The sequence below is a fragment of the Melanerpes formicivorus genome, unplaced genomic scaffold (genome assembly GCF_026170545.1).
Source record: "Melanerpes formicivorus ecotype bairdi unplaced genomic scaffold, bMelFor1.0.p_v2 SCAF_6, whole genome shotgun sequence".
Taxonomy (NCBI): Eukaryota; Metazoa; Chordata; class Aves; order Piciformes; family Picidae; genus Melanerpes; species Melanerpes formicivorus.
Genome location: NW_027142358.1, coordinates 11,893,375 through 11,906,803, shown reverse-complemented (window position 1 = coordinate 11,906,803; position 13,429 = coordinate 11,893,375). Strand labels below are relative to the sequence as shown.

Here is a 13,429-nt window from a genome sequence, read left to right as displayed (position 1 = left end):
GCAAGTCTAGAGAGGTTCTCCTCCCCCGTACTCTGCCTTCCAGCTTCTCCTACTTAGTGGCTTCTCATAACTCTCCAACATATTTAGTGTGATGGTTATTTTCCCCAAATGTGCTCATTTGTGAGGATTCACTTCAGACTATTCTTCTTACAGTCTTTAAACTGGGGCAACTTACCCTTTAAGCATTTTCGATTTCAAATTAGTATTTTGAAGCTCATGTTTTAACTTGTGCTTCTCTTAGAACTGCTGTGATCACTTACCTGACAGCCCCTGGAATCTTACAGCTAACATTAGGGCTGCAAGAATTTTGCTTTCCTTCTTCAACCACACAGCCTCAATTTGTGCATCTTGCATAGTTCATATATATATTTTTCTGAATGTCTTGCTCTAGGCTCAAATTCTGCATTTTTTTTTTAGGATTAGAGGATTTCCATTTGTTTAGTTCACATTCTAAAGAAGACTTTAGGCAACTATAAATGCTTAGAATGCAAGAACATCTAAATGATAGATAATCCCTTCAAAAACTGACCACAGAGATAAAAGAAAATAATATTAGCTCCTCTGAAACCAACCAACTCCACAAATTCCTCTGAGTTCCACTGCTTTAACAAGGCTTATTTAGATTGTTGATGTTATGCTTCCCTCTACTGTTCATCATAATTAAGTGCAGTTACCTTTAAACATTCTGAAGTCTTCCTCATAAAAACCTCACCACAATCTTTGGTGGCAGGCAAAACTTGGCAAATAAGCTTCATAAAAGCTGCATTTTGCTCAAGAACAATTAGAGGCACTGAACAGAACTGCCTGCATATACCTCAAGATAAGGATTACATGAAATATCAACTACAACATGGCAATTGCCTCATGCTGTAGTTTAGCCAGGGCAATCCCAAGCACCAATATAGGCTGGGCAGTGACTGGCTTGAGAGGAGCCCTGAAGAAAGGACTTGAAGGTACTGGTGGACAAGAAGCTCAATGTGAGCCATCAGTGTGCACCTGCAGCCCAGAAAGCCAAACATCTATTCTGAGCTGCATTAAGAGAAGCATAGCCAGCAGGTCAAGGGAGGTCATTCTGCCTCTCTACTCTGCTCTGGTGAGACCCCACCTGGAGTACTGTGTCCAGTTCTGGAGCCCCTGTTGCAGGAATGATATGGACGTGCTGCAATGTGTCCAGAGAAGGGCCACAAGGATGATCAGAGGGCTGGAGCACCTCTCCTATGGAGACAGACTGAGAAAGTCTGGGCTATTCAAGCCTGGAGAGGAGAAGGCTTCAAGGAGACCTTCCAGTATCTTAAAGGGGGCCTATGAGAAAGCTGGTGAGGGACTAAAAGTTTAGGATGTCAGGGAGTGATAGGACTAGGGGGAATGGAACAAAACTAGAATGGGTAGATTCAGATTTGAGGTTAGGAGGAAGCTCTTCCCCATGAGGGTGGTGAGACACTGGAATAGGTTGCCCAGGGAGGTGGTGGAAGCCCCATCCCTGGAGGTTTTTAAGGCCAGCCTGGATGTGGCTCTGAGCAATCTGATCTAGAGTGAAGTGCCCCTGCCCAAGGCAGGGGGATTGGAACTAGATGATCCTTGAGGTCCCTTCCAGCCCTGACAATTCTGTGATTCTAAGCTTCAAATACCAAAGCAATGTAAAGAAGAGTGAAAAAAAAAACCCAAACAAACTCCAGAAGTCAAACTGCAGAGAATTACTATAGAAATAACTAGTCATGTGTGCTACAAACCAGTGTTACATATTACACATCATTAATTTCAATAAATAATTGCACAGATACACTAGAAGTGTCAAAACAGTAGTGGTCTTTATTTCCATCAGTCGAGTTAACACTGCAGTTTTAATATTAATTTATTTCAACAATTGGGAGATACAGAAATTAATGACTACTCAAAAGGTGAAATAAACCCCCTTCCAAAAATATACTGGAGAATACAAGTGTCTGAATTTTACACTGCTCCTCTGCTGAGCTCTTCACATTATGTGACATCACATACAGATTTTAAAGTCAAAATAATTTATGGACTGGTTTTCATGTGAGCCTTCACGGTGCCCAAGAAAAGCAAGGCTATGCAGCAATCTAAGTACATAGATTTCAAAGGGGTCTCAATTCAACTGGAAAACAATTAAATCTAGAGCAGTCCACAAATCAAAACAGGTTAGAAAATACTTTATTGGAATAAACACTCATATTTTAAGTGTCCTGGAGAGAAAGTTATCTTCAGCTGAAAACCAGAGAAAACATTAGGCAGTATTTGTCTAGTTTTAGAAACAGAGCTTTGCATAATGCAATTATCAGTTGGTTTTGATTAAGGTCAACTTAAAAGTTTCAGACTACAGAAAAGTCTTCAAATAAATGAAAACGACCTCCTCCCTCTGTCATCTAATGCCAAGTATGTACCACATACACAACATCTGTAGTACACAATTCCTCAAATAGATCAGAGATTTTCAACATCAGGTCAGTAACTGAAATGTTAGTTCACATCTTCTTTTGAATTTTTAATATGGAGGAGAATTAGTCTTACAAAATCAGTTAGCAGTCTGTTCCTGCTGCAATCTTGACTACTGAAAACTTAACCCCCTTGCCAGGTTTTCTGGCAGTCTTGCCAAGAAACCCATGTAGTCACAGAAAGCTTGCAAATTTACATTTTTTTCTGAAGGGGCTGAGGGGTATTAAATTAAAAAAAAAAGTGTCCCATCTAATGAGGAAAGGCAAAAAACCAAAAGCAAAACATAATCGGTAACTCGTTTCACATTAAAATGCATCAGCTTTGTAGTTTCATTTGAAACCAAGAACAAATCATGAAATGTCATGAAAATAAGATAAAAAAATCTCCTAGAGTGATTACTAAATGAAGTTAAAATTACCACACTAATCAGTAAACCCCAGAAGAAAAGCAGATGCCTCATCTTGCAGGTCTGACATTAAACAGTATCTACTTTTAAAATAAATTCATAAAATCTGTGTTTGGCCACTTTGCACATTTTTTTCCCCTAAAAAATACAGTGTACAGAAAAAAATCTCATTATTCCCAGTATGAATTCTGAAGTATAAGCTCAAAACCCAGAAGTTAAAGATCAGCTAAAAGGTTTTTGAATTATTTACAAATCCAGCAGGTAGAACTACCGTAATGGCTTCATTTCCATCCTTGTAGTGGCTTTCACTCTTATCCAGCAGCATCTGCAGTAGGAATCTCTTCAAGCAGCTTCATCACTGATCATCTGTCATTTTAAGCAATTCTAGAAGAGCCCCAACAGCTCCAAAATAACCCTTTAAACACAGCAAAAGCAAACCAAAAATCAATTCTATTTCAGAATAAAACATAAGCATAAGCATGTAGTCTTCACTGTCATTAAGCCAATTAAAAGACTTTTCTTATAAGATTGTCCCTGATGTAGAAAGTATTTGCTGTATCTGAATTAACAGATTTAACATGATCTTGATTAGGTCCAAGAAGAGGCCTTATACTGGGAGAAGTCTTACACAGTTCTCCAAAACTGTTCAAAAAAGTAGAAATTATAGAAACCACTACAATGGTGCTGAATTGAAGCATCATTTCCATTATGAACACATCCCTCTGACAGCCACCTCAAAATCATGTTTATTACCAAGATTAATTCTAGTTCAGGTTTATATAGCAAAATGATGCAAAGGAATAGAAAGCAAAACTAAGATGTGCAAAGCTTAGCAACAAGTATCACAAGATGAAACAAGAGTGTTAACAGGGAAAGAGCATTCTTGAACAAATGTAGAGTTATATTTATGCAGAACTTGCTTTGTGCTTTCACTTCAAAGCAATGGCATTGAAATTCTCCCTGTTAAGTTCACCAAATGAAGAACCACAAGATTTTGGTACTTACAAATGAAAGTTCAATACGTATTTCCTTACCTCATGTTCCAAAAACAGAGCTTTCAGCTGTCCCTTGGACCAATAATCCATAGCATATGCTAGTACCTTCATAGATATCATATTAATTCTGAGGAAGTTGCCAACAAACACCACCTTGTCTATGTTCTGCAAAATTGAAAAGCAGACCAGGAAAAATTATATTTAGATATACTATTTTGCCTCATTCAGTAAGTACATTTCCCTCCACTAAAGTGTAATGAGAATTTTGGGTTACATTTAAATTCTCCAGACTGAAAAGTTAAAACCAGTAATTGCAGTTACAGACTGCTAAACAGAGACGTTGAAAGGGGAAAGAGAAAAAAGAGGACATTTTCTTCCAAAGAAATTCATCATCTGTGCTATCAGTCTCAACATGTTCTTAACAGTCCCAAGACTTCCCTAGCATGAACAGCATTTTGCTGGTTGGCAGATTTGGGTTTTTTGGTGTTTTGGGCTTTTTTGTTCTTGATCTTGTTTGTTGTTTTCTGGAGATTGGTTGGTTTTGCCTTTTTTTTTTTCCTTTTAATTGTATATGATGTGGCTGCACTGAAGACATCTTCCCCGCCCTCAGTTTGTTAGATGAAGCAACCCTAGAGATCACTGTGATTATTAAACCAGAGTGAGAACCTCTGAAGGGTACCTGAAAAGGATTATGTTAAGAGATGTAGAGATGGGAATAAGCATCCTTCATTATTTATTATCTAAACTGTGCTTCCATTTTCAAAAAGCAATTGAAATGCAGCCAACACGCCACTTGGCATGCATTGCATTCCTTTGTTTCAAAGCTCACTTGAACTCAGTTTTCATACAGAACCTTAAGAATTTTGAACAGATAGCACTAGTGTCAGCAAGAAAGCCACAGACTCCCCTTGTTTGCATGTTGCTTATTTCTGGTGCTTAAACAATGCCCTGTAACTATCTTATCAAGCCTGGGTTTGCCCATTGCATTTGCCTGCAATGCTTCTGTACTTGCATTTTGAATAGCTGTACCATATGATGTTCACCATACACCAGAAATGGTCTAGAGCATTGAGTAGGAGGTCAAATCCTGTAGACCTAACTTTTACATGAGTCTTGAAGGAGCCTTAGTAAAGTATCTTCTAGTGTCCTCTGCTGAGAATTACCAGCAAAAATCAGCATAGGGGTAGAAGCACTAAGCATTACTTCTCTACATTCATACAGCTCTGTAAAGCCCAACATCTGGCTCTGCAGCAATTACTTCACTACAGACCACACTTCTCTGTGGTATTTCATGTGCACAGTACCAGACATGACAGAATATCCTCACTTGAATACTCAACATGAAGAGTGCTGATATCCAGATGCAATAATTCATTCATCCAGTCTCTGATGACTGAGTTACGTGTCTGAATGTCCTCAAACCAAGCACGTTGACACAAAACTTTATATAAGTAACTCAAGTGGTTTATAAATATCTACTCCTTCAGACTCTGCAGTTGCATCACCTTGCATTCATACTCATTCTTAGGAACTCATATGGCTGAAAATAAGAACTTCTCAAATTCCAAAGAGCTGCTATTAAACATGGCCAAGAGCACTCTGAATCTTCTGACAAAGCAGTTTTGTCTCTCGAGAGATTTTTGACAAAGGGGAGACAAATATGTAACTCATTTCCTGTAAATGGAGTACCATTAAATTGGTCAGAATCTGCATTTTAATACCATTTTCACAAAATTACTTTTTTGACTGCATATACACACACACAAAGCAACTGTTACCAGAAATTCAAGCAAGTAGTGCCTAGCACCAAGTACAAATAAAAACAACACTGACAATTTTAATCTAAAAATACCAGTCACATCTACTAGAATTGCAGTGTATATTGACATGCAAATTTCACATCAGTTTTATTTTCCAATATTCCTTGCCTTAAAAATTATGTTAAGGTTGTATCCTGGACTTTTGAACTAAACCCACCAATTTTCAGGACCTGGAAAGCACTGACTTTTAAGCTCTCTTAAATGCTCTTGAGGGAGTCTTGATAGTTTTCAAATTGTTTACTACTGAAAGACAGGAAGTCTTAAACTGATGAAGGAATGGTGAGGAAATGCTTACTCAAGCTAACCAGAATGCAGCATCCTTCAAAAGGCATGCACTTTTTTTTTTGTACTCTCTGGGATCTTGCTAAATCATTCAACTGCCCTGCAGTTGAAAGCTATACTATAGCTTCAATGCAATATATACAAAAATTTGCCAATATAATTGAGTTGAGGAATCTACATCAAAAATGTAATTATAAAGCCTCCATATTTTTGCAAGTAGCCTCATACAGCTGCAACTTACATGTTCTGCTAGTAAGAAAATTATAAACCAGGGAGATTGGTTTCTTTGATGCAGTTCTGCTGAGCCTAGGACAGACTGTTTCAAACAATGTATAGAGAAATGGTTCCAGACTATGGAATTTTTCTGCCCCACTGCCAATTCTGCGCAAGGAAACTTTGCTTTGAAGTTCTGCAGACAAAATATTTCATTTATTCCCCAGATTCATTTTTCCCCTGCACATATGCAAGTCGTTTTCCACACAATATTAAAACTGCAATAATTGGGGAACAAAGAAAATCTGGGGAAAAAAAAAAAAGCACAAAAAGCCCCACACAATTAAAAACAACAACAAACCACCAACTTATCAAATCTTGTGCTTCAGGGCACAAACTGATTTATTCAAAGAATCTGAAAGTGAGCTTCACCATAAACCTAATTTAATACACATGAACTCCACAAAAGTATATTCAACTGATTAAGCTCTCATTTGGGCTTTTCATTGATCAAGCTTGGTGAGAATCAGAGCTGTATATCCCGAAGGCAATTTAGGTGTCAAGATGATTTAGAGCAGGATTACTTCCCCCTACCAAGAGCAAGCCAGCTGGAGATTAGCTTACTTGCACTTTTTTTTTTAAATAGTATGTAAAGCTACTAAATAAAGTTTTCATTCTCTAAGGTGACAAAGTAATTTAGTTCAAGCGCTGGAGAAATTCTGCTTTGACATTGTGAAATGAAGACTACTTTACACATCTGCAATCCTCAGAAAAATCATATGGCTCACGTCCAGTTTCAGTAAGCCTGCCCACAAAACAAGGATGTTAGGAACTTTCACAGCAACTCAGAAGCATTAGTTTTATTAGTAGCCTGTTTCCTCTGAATGCATTGCACGTGGCTCCCTGTGGCAGCTCTCCATGCTTTGATAGCCCTGTACAATGCTGCTTGAACTCCATGCCACAAGGCAACACTGTAAAGAAGCTGAAAGCAAAGAGAATACTGAAAGAGAATCATCTTGACTGAGAGTCAAATTGCCAAAGCCCTGCTCCCCCAACAAAGTCTGCAGCCACTTTTCACAATGAAAGGAGGTTATCAGTGGCATTTGATAAGGGCTTACACTATGACTTGGACTGTTCAAGATACTTGGAAGTGCTCTAGAAGAGCACACTAGCAAGAAACACAACATTTATTGGTATAAAAAGTTATTCAGGAGAGCAAGGATGAAAAATTAACAGCATAACAATACTGAAGAGACTTACACCCAGTGTCTAAGGAATAAAATAGCAGCTGAAGCTTCAGTTTAAAAAGTTAAATGACACAAATGGAAGGAAGAAGAGACAGAAAGCCTTCAGGATTCAGTATTCCAAATCAGCCACCACAACTCAAGAAAGACAGATGGTACTGTGGATGGTTTCTTAAAACTACAAACTCTTAGTAAAAGAATTTAGAACAAAATAATTATCAACATGCCATCACAGAAATTTATTGTGCAACCACAGTCATGAAGATCATTTGATCTCAAAATTCGAACCGTAAAAAGATTAAGAAGGCAAAACTAAACAGTAGAAAAGTGACATGGTGTCTTCTGTAAGAGAGAAAACTAAGGAATAGGAACTTTCTGTCTTGAAAAGACCAAAAGGGAGATTGGGTAACAGTTTATTAAAAAAGAAACAAACCAAGACCCACCCAAAGCACTAGTGACTTCTTATTTTGCTATTTCTCCTAAAGCAAAAAGCTAGAAAGGACCCAATAAAATGATACGGCAGACTAGTGAGTTAATTGGTTTTGGTTTGGGTTTTTTCTGGGGCTATGTGAGTGTGCTCAAGAGAAGTGCCTGAATGTTTGGAATTATTTATTTTTAATGGTGTTTTATTGTTTGTCAATTCTTTTTTTAAACTGCTGGAAACTGGAAAGCTACATGAATGGAACGATCCATCCATAGTTACCATGCCCAAAGGAAAGAAACCAGCAAGCATCTGAGAGGAGTTTGAGGCAGTAAAATGGACCACACCTTTTCTTCTTTCAGACCCAATAGAATGGATCTCACATCTACCAAAACATTTAACACAATACACCATCTGAACTCATGCTATGAAAACAAGCCAAGCAAAACACTATTTAACAAAAAATCCCCACAAACCCAAAACAAACACAACAAAAACCAAAACAACCATCAACCAACCAAAAATTATCTGTCAGGGCACAGTAAGATCCATTAATAACTACAAGGTAATTGGAAGTGTTAATTTGGATTACAAAGGCGCTAATGTCTGTATGTTACAGCATGAGAGCAATTGAACAGCTCTTGGCATCAACAGTTGAAGGAGATCTTTACAGTCCACTTTTCTTCACTCTCAACCAACTTGAAGTTCAAAGCACCCCACACTTTGCATTAAAGCATACACAACACAAATCAGTAAAGTTTAATTTAATAAAAGTTTAATGTGGTGTCCTATTTACCAAGGCCAGTTCACACCTAATATAGCAACAGCTTGCACTTTTGTACTCTGACAATCAATTCTGTTTATAAAGGTTTTAAGCTCATAGTAAATACGCTGTCTTACCTCATTCAATGCACACATGCGAGCAATAGAACCTATGTTGTTGGTGATGGTGACCAAAGTAGCTCTGGCCAAGTCCTCTTTACTGATGGAATCTCTCTTTTCTTTACTCATCATATGACCAAAGCTGTGTGAGGAAGATTATTCCTTTTAATAGAAGTTATTTAGGAGTGCTAAAAGCCCTCAGAAATGTTATTATTTAATAAGATTTGCTTGGATTTGATAGCCACTGATTCGAGACAGATTTGAAATGTGAAAAGGCATCTCACTGGAGAGGCAGATCAATGAGCAAAGACCCTTCTTCAATAACTGTAATTTAAATGGAAGCAAGCTACATCAAGCATTGCTAATACCTGGAGGTTTGTTTTGTTTTTTTTTTAATAAAATGAAAGGAAAAGAAAAAAAGGCAAAGGGTAGTGAGAGATCCAAGGACAAACCAAACAACACATTCAGAGTGACATTTCCACACGGACATAGTGCACAGTCCAGGGATCACACACTCATATCAGCAACCAGAGTAAGTTTCTCAAGGAACTCCTTAAGACCAGTTCAATTAATACATACCTTGAGGCTACAGCAGACCCTTGAAGGCCAAACCGCTCGTAGTCTCCTCCATAAATATCTTTCACCAGCTTATCCACATTGGTGCTGTCTCCTTTTGCGGCCATTTCTAGTGCTTCTTCAAACGTCTCACAACCAGTCAGCAGACAGCACAGGCCCAGGAATGTTCCTCCTCCAAGACTGAAAAAGCACAGTTCCTTCAGACCAGTAGCTTGAATAAACTTTCACTACAGCTCTTCAGACTCCCATAAGCAACACTGTTTGTCTGCACAGCTACCAACTGTTATCCTGGAACTCCTCGCTCAGAGAAAACAAACACCCTAAATTGAGTTTCTATTTAGCGTAAATAGCATCCAGTGTGATTTTAACTGAACTACTCAAATCCTTAATATTTAAATAGGAAAAAATATGCTAAGTAAACTGTTAGCTAAGAACAAGGTCCTGTCAAACACTGCAGATGTCAGTTTGCTATTTGGAGCACTCTAGTGAGTTTTCCTTGAGCAAGAATGATTAGCCAGCAGCTCACTTAAGTCAGCGACAAAATAATAAGTAGCAGAGTACCTAAGCAGGGGGAGGCAGCCAAAAATCAATCTTCTACCTTTGACCAGTAGCAGGAAACAGTCTGTTTGATTCCTGTTCAAAGTAAGGTTGGAATCAGCCCTGAAAGTCTCAGCCTTCCAAAGAACTGAGGGAGGAGCATTCACTTAAGTATATTGCATGGGCTCGAGTACGATATCAACTGACTATATAAATTTATCAATGAGTATTTGTGCATAATAGGTTTCTAACTAATTCATTAAGATTTTACTTTGGACTTCAGTCATAACAGATCAACTTCAACTTACTAGCCTTCATGTCCTTCCTCATTCTTTCTTAACACTTGAGAAAGTTAGCCTATTTCCACTGAGTGCAGTCACTGTAAACAAGAGTATCAGAAAGACACTACACTTGCCATTCACAAAAAAACCAAGCAGAGGAGGTCAGATAAGGAAACCACTCAGTACTCTTGGATTGTTACAGCAAGTTTTTAAAGAACATCTTGCAGCACTGTAACATTCAGCATCTGAATAGCAGGAAGCTCTGCACACCAGCCACAAGACAGTATTAATTTCATCACCTGTAACAAGTCAGTAACCCACTGCAGACATGCTTTTCCTTTCAGTGGAAAGGATCAGAAGCACACCTAAAGATATCATAAGGGCTATGCGTGAAAAACAGAATTACAAGTAAACCAATTCCTTTTCCCTTCAACTTGTGTTCATCTGTACTATACACAGAAATGTGGCTCATGGCTTATTGTGACAAAGATATGCCCCAGATAAAGCAACAAAAGACACAGACAGTCACGTGCAGCAGGCAATGAGGAACCGAATGCAGCTCTGGAAGGGACCCTGGAAAATCCAAAAAGCTTCTTTGGTGGTTGTTTTTGGAAGGGGAGTCTTTTAGGTTTCTGTTTTGATGAGGTTTTTTGTTTGTTTTTAAGATTATTAAAAATTACATGTACAAGGAAGAAGCAGATCTACTGGTATTGTTACTACTATTCTGGATGGACACATTTGTAACTACAGTTGACTGCATCAATAATTTCCCAGATGCAGACCCTTTCTCTAAATGAATCCTACGATTCCAGCCTTGCTGCTGGTGAGCTTTTAAAAGAAATGGGAAGACAAGCACAATTCAGGGCTGCGTATGCTAGTCACACTGTCTGGTTCTATCCCTTCATTAATGGGGAAAGAAAACAGAATTAAAAGAACATGAAACTAAGTTTACCTGGATCCTGTAACTCTTTTATAGTTGTCCTTAGAATACACAGCTAGGATGCTGACCCCTGAGCCTATGTTAACCAGCAGCATAGGATATGGATTATCAAGGCAGTAAGGCTGTTTCTGGCACTGTTCAGGATCTGTAGGATTTTCAAAATAGTAGCACTCTGGTTGGCCATTGAAACCAACAGAATCAACATAAAGGAGGCCCTGGATCAAACAGTCCAATTCATCCAGTTTATGGAGTTGCAGATCTGCAATCTGCAAAAGAACAACAAGAAAGTAATAAACAAACATTTCCTAGTATAATATAACACTGAGAAGTACAAAAGGCTCTGCAGAAGCACTTTGATCACTTTAATAGTAACACATTATGCTCCTTAAACAGTACAAAGATCTGGCTAAGCACAAAGTCAAAAATAAAAAGATCTTGCTATCTGCCAGACAGTGGGTACCTTCCAAGACAACGATGTGCTGCATAGTAATGTTGTTTAGTTCCTTTGCCCTTGAGACAATCTCTGCTCTGCAAGCAGGAAACATTTCTCCTCCCCCACCACTATTGGGAAACAACCCATTTCTTTCCCCTCATCCCCATTCCATGAAGAGCTGCATTCTGCAGCTTTTGGACAGTTACCTTGACACATGCCTGCACAGCAGCATTCCTCAGGATGCAAAGTGTTCTAACTCATCATCCAACAACATTTCCCAGCAATTTAATGAAATATTCAATAGAAGCACTAAGATCAAGGAACTTCAGTTAAAGAACAAGATATTTAAAGCCTTACAAAATTGACATGTTTATGTTAATATGCATTACATATGCACTGGATTATGCTTAAGAGCTTTCCATTATTTTTTTTCCCCCTGTATATGTCACCAATAATCCAAAAGAGCTGTTTCTTCAAATTACAGTGAGTACTTTCAAATGCCTCATAAATAATCAAGTATTCCCAGTGTTTGGTGAAAAACAATGTAAAAACCCAAACACTGTCAGACCTATGCTCCCAGCAAAATGTTCATGAAAATTTAACTATAAGAGAAGGTAGAAAAACAACTCTAAGAGCTTAAAAAGAACTTCCCCTCTGAGATCTCACAGGTCACCCATGACTGTACTTGAACAAGTCTACTTGCCAAGAAGCCTGTTTAATACAGGTGGAAATCTCATTCCTTTGCCCTTGTATCCTATTTTGAGAATCTGTAGAAAGTCTTCTTTTCATATGACAACAGGTTTAGACTATTTTAGGAAGAAAATAAATAACTGTAAAGTTGTTCATCCATTCCCTCAAATCATCTGCATCCTCACACGTGCTAAGGATGTCTCACCTAACTCAGCTTTATAACAGAAAAAGCAACAGCTTATAAGGTACAAAAGGAGGTTATACAATACAGTTGGTTCTCAAACATTTGCATATAGGAGGATGTTTTTATAACAGCTAATGAAGATTTGTGAGGCTAATCACCTTCTGTTTTCAATTCTGGAAGGTATAGTAAGCCAATATAAAATGGAAAGACATTTCTGCAGAACAGGCACGGCTAATACGTTACATTCTTTTGAGTTATTTAAATCTCTCCCCTGAAGGTTTTTTCTCTGCTTGCACATAGCTCTAACCTGCCTGAAGAAACAGCTATTCTACGCTTTGGTTTGCCTCTTTGTCCAGCTTGCTAGTCCTCAAATCCTGGAGCCATATAAAAGAAATAAGCCCAAAAGAATCAAATCAACAGTCTCAAAGACCTCAATACAGACTCAGTTATTCACAGGGCAATAGAGGCACTTGGACATTATTTCTTCTGGTTTTAGTATTTCCTCCTGTAACATTTGTAATCCTTTCATAATTGTTTTCTTGGTTACCACATGGTTACACAATTACAATTGCAGAAATTCAGCATAAAAGACTTGAACCATGCAGCCAGCAAATAAAAAGGACAAACATGAATCAGAAGAACACACTTTTAAAAGAAACATTACAAAAAAACTTGAGGCTCCTTTGGATTTCAGCAATTTCTTGTGATTAGGTTAAGAGGAAAAGCTGCAATTAAGAGATACACAACACCGGGCATTAATCAATTCTTCAAGCACTGTCTCACAACAGACATTGCATGGAGCCCACCAAGTCATCACTTGTTAGATTTCTTTGGTTAAAATCCAACTAATCCTGCACATAGTTAGTCAAAATATGGAAAGATTCTATACTAACTACAGTCTTTCTCTAGGTTGTGCGCCGCGCAGTCTCAATTTCCTCACCTTATTGTCTACGTTTGATTCAGCATGACCAAACATAGACATAGTATGAAAAAATCACTCATGTGAGGAACCAGAACTGTTATACAAAGACAAGTCATCAGCAGGTTTATGATCCCTACAAAATCCTCTAA

The 13,429-nt window shown here is 38.1% G+C and overlaps 1 protein-coding gene across 7 annotated transcripts in view; it reads right to left on the bottom strand.

The window, feature by feature from the left end:
- Positions 1 to 1,789: 1,789 nt before the first annotated feature.
- PANK1 (pantothenate kinase 1) overlaps positions 1,790 to 13,429 on the bottom strand; it is a 46,604-nt gene continuing 34,964 nt past the window's right edge. For all 7 annotated transcript variants that reach the window (XM_068139725.1, XM_068139728.1, XM_068139727.1 and 4 more), the window contains 5 exons: positions 11,064 to 11,317; positions 9,297 to 9,473; positions 8,736 to 8,859; positions 3,895 to 4,020; positions 1,790 to 3,275 (listed from right to left, as the gene is read on the bottom strand). In XM_068139725.1, the coding sequence (XP_067995826.1) occupies positions 3,216 to 3,275; positions 3,895 to 4,020; positions 8,736 to 8,859; positions 9,297 to 9,473; positions 11,064 to 11,317 (741 nt within the window). In that variant the 3' untranslated portion in view covers positions 1,790 to 3,215. The remainder of the gene's footprint in view (positions 3,276 to 3,894; positions 4,021 to 8,735; positions 8,860 to 9,296; positions 9,474 to 11,063; positions 11,318 to 13,429) is intronic.